General features: G+C 33.7%; 1 protein-coding gene across 1 annotated transcript; it reads left to right on the forward strand.

The window, feature by feature from the left end:
• The first annotated feature begins 802 nt into the window (after positions 1-802).
• Positions 803-2,423, forward strand: LOC107941282 (gibberellin receptor GID1B). The gene is made up of 2 exons (XM_016874839.2): positions 803-1,157; positions 1,241-2,423. The coding sequence occupies exons 1-2, from the start codon at positions 1,119-1,121 to the stop codon at positions 2,192-2,194; spliced, it is 993 nt and encodes a 330-aa protein (XP_016730328.1). The 5' UTR covers positions 803-1,118; the 3' UTR covers positions 2,195-2,423.
• The last annotated feature ends 766 nt before the right edge of the window (positions 2,424-3,189 follow it).

Raw genomic sequence — 3,189 nt, forward strand, 5'->3', positions numbered from 1 at the left:
TTATGAAAATTCCAAAAATTTATATGTTTTTAGAAAATTACAGTAATTTAAAAAAAATTCTAAAGAATATATAAAGAAAGTTAAAATTTTAAAAATTTTCTAAAAAATAATAACTTTGGGGACTTAGATAAGTTAATTATTTATTCAAGTTTATCATACTATATTATCTTTTATTTTTTATTGTTTTAAATAAGTTATTTTTAAATATATATAGTTTCAAATTCATGTGCTCCACCATGGAACTAGTTGTATTGTAATAAGGTTTAAATTAATAGCTTTAATTTTTTTTAATTTAAATTGAAAAATTTCACTCGATTCGATCAGAAAAAAATTCAATCGAGTTATGATGATAAAATATGACTTGTCAACTCAATTAACTTGAAATTTTTTCACTCGATTCAATCGAACACTCTCCCCTACTTATCGATGAGTAGCAAAACATACATTAGATCTAAATCAAATTGACGATCAATGTCGGATATTAAAGAAAAAATACTATTTAGATTTTGGTCGACATATTCATGCTGTTTAGTTTAATGAGGAAAAACTACACTGTAAAAAAAAAGAATAAGAGCTTTCAATTTGCGTAGGCCGTGCAAATAGAATAAAATTTAGTCACCTTGAATGAAATTTACCCAAAAAAGCGTAGGGACGTAGGACCCACATAAACAGTACAATAGGGCCGCCCCGTTTTGTCGTGTCTATCGTCTTCCTCCCACGACCTTTTTGACTCTTCAAAAACAAAAAAACATTTTCATTGTCTCTCTCAATATTTTATTGTACTTTCTCGGTTCAACATTACATATATATAAATACATATTTATTACATATTAGGCTCTTAGGTTTCTATCTCTTTCTTTACATCTCTTTGAAGCAGCGTCGGAGGTCTTTTTCTCTTTTTTGTCTCTCTTTCTTCTCTTGTTATTTTAATCTCTGGTTCCTTGTTGCAGCAAGTAAGTGTCTCATCTTCAAAACAAAAAACAAACAAACAAACAAACGAGGAATCAATCAGAAAAAAAGAAAGGGTTAAAGGACTCAAGTACAAAGAAGAGAATTTTTCATTTTCCTTAGATGGGGTTTTAAAAATTTTTCATTTTGAGTCTGGGTTTTGTTGATCCATGGCTGGTGGAAATGAAGTCAACCTCAATGAATCAAGGGTATTTTTTTCTTTCATTTTCTCTTTTGGGTTCATTTGAAATTCTTTGATTTATATGTTATTATTATTTATTCTTTTTTGTAGAGGGTTGTTCCATTGAATACATGGGTACTGATTTCCAATTTTAAAGTAGCATATAATCTTCAACGCCGACCCGATGGAACGTTCGACAGGGACCTATCGGAGTACCTTGACCGGAAAGTCCCCGCCAATATAAACCCCGTTGATGGGGTTTTTTCTTTCGACCATGTCGACGGAGCCACCGGCCTTCTCAACCGGGTTTATCAACCATCGTCTCGGATCGAGTCTCGATGGGGCATTGTGGACCTTGAAAAGCCATTGAGCGCCACCGAGGTTGTTCCGGTCATAGTCTTCTTCCACGGCGGAAGCTTCACTCATTCCTCCGCCAATAGTGCCATCTATGACACCTTTTGCCGCCGCCTTGTTAATGTTTGTAAATCCGTGGTTGTGTCGGTGGATTACCGCCGATCACCGGAGCATAGGTACCCTTGTGCTTACGACGATGGTTGGGCAGCTCTTAAGTGGGTTAAATCAAGAACTTGGCTTCAAAGTGGAAAAGACTCAAAAGTCCACGTTTACTTAGCCGGAGACAGTTCCGGCGGTAACATAGCTCACAATGTGGCAGTCAGGGCCGCCGAGGCCGGCGTTGAAGTATTAGGCAACATCCTCCTTCACCCAATGTTTGGTGGGCAAAGTAGAACAGAGTCAGAAAAAAGATTAGATGGGAAGTACTTCGTCACATTACAAGACCGTGATTGGTATTGGAGGGCTTATTTACCTGAAGGCGAAGATCGAGACCACCCCGCGTGTAATCCATTCGGCCCGAGAGGTCGAACCCTCGACGGACTCGAGTTCCCGAAGAGTCTGATCGTCGTCGCCGGCTTGGATTTGATTCAAGATTGGCAATTGGCCTATGTTAAAGGACTTGAAAAATGTGGGCAACAAGTGAAGCTTCTTTACCTAGACAAGGCCACCATTGGGTTCTATTTCTTGCCTTGGGTTCTATTTCTTGCCTAATAATGACCATTTCTATTGTCTCATGAATGAGATAAAAGGGTTTATTAAGTCGGACTTGAATTAATTTGGATTTGTCTCAGAATTCCATCTTTGAATAACTGTAAATAATCTACTTAACTATATAGCCCACATATATACTTCAACAAAGCTTTCATAATTCACTTATGGTGTTTTAGTTACAAGTTGTGTAGTGCTAATTGTAACATGTAATGTTGAGTTCTTAATATGTTTCAATGGGTCTCTAAAGCATCTTTTATGTAACTTATATGTTTATACTTCATGATCTAAGAAGATTTTGCTTGTGATGTTTTTTCTTCATGCTAATTCAAGCAAATCGATCATCAATTTAATTCTTATAACATTAATCATAATCTCGTTTATTGATGGTGCATAAAACATTGCAATAGTGAAAAACCTTTTCCATATGAGATCATTGCCTTAAACATATTCAAATTATTGTTCAACTGTTAAATTCATCCATTTACTTTAAAATATTCATATTATGTCAATAAGATTATTTCGTCAATCTAATTAATAATTTAGGTGTTAAATAGTTTAGATCAATATGAAAGATATTTATAATATGTAGATTAAATTATAAATATGTATATTTATCGCAATGGTATTTCGATTTGACGTGTTATAAAAAAAGATAGTGTTAATAAAATTTTAGAGTGCAGTGTTAATAAAATTTTAGAGTGCTGTTTTTTTTACATGTTAGATTTGAGTTATCAATATAATAAGTATACGCATATTTATTATTTGATTCACATATTTGAAATATGTTCCATATCATATTTAAGGTGGTACTTAAGCTCTAACTAGTGAAATGATTTAATTGATATAATATTATTTTTTTGAGAACTCAATTAATGGTTGGGGAGGGGTTATTGGTGGTTCTAGTCACATTTTAACTAAAAAAATAAAGAAATCAATTAAAGAGTTAATTGCACTAAACATCCCCAAACTATATTTTAAATTGGTCCCCAAACTTC

The sequence above is a fragment of the Gossypium hirsutum genome, chromosome A08, assembly GCF_007990345.1.
Source record: "Gossypium hirsutum isolate 1008001.06 chromosome A08, Gossypium_hirsutum_v2.1, whole genome shotgun sequence".
Taxonomy (NCBI): Eukaryota; Viridiplantae; Streptophyta; class Magnoliopsida; order Malvales; family Malvaceae; genus Gossypium; species Gossypium hirsutum.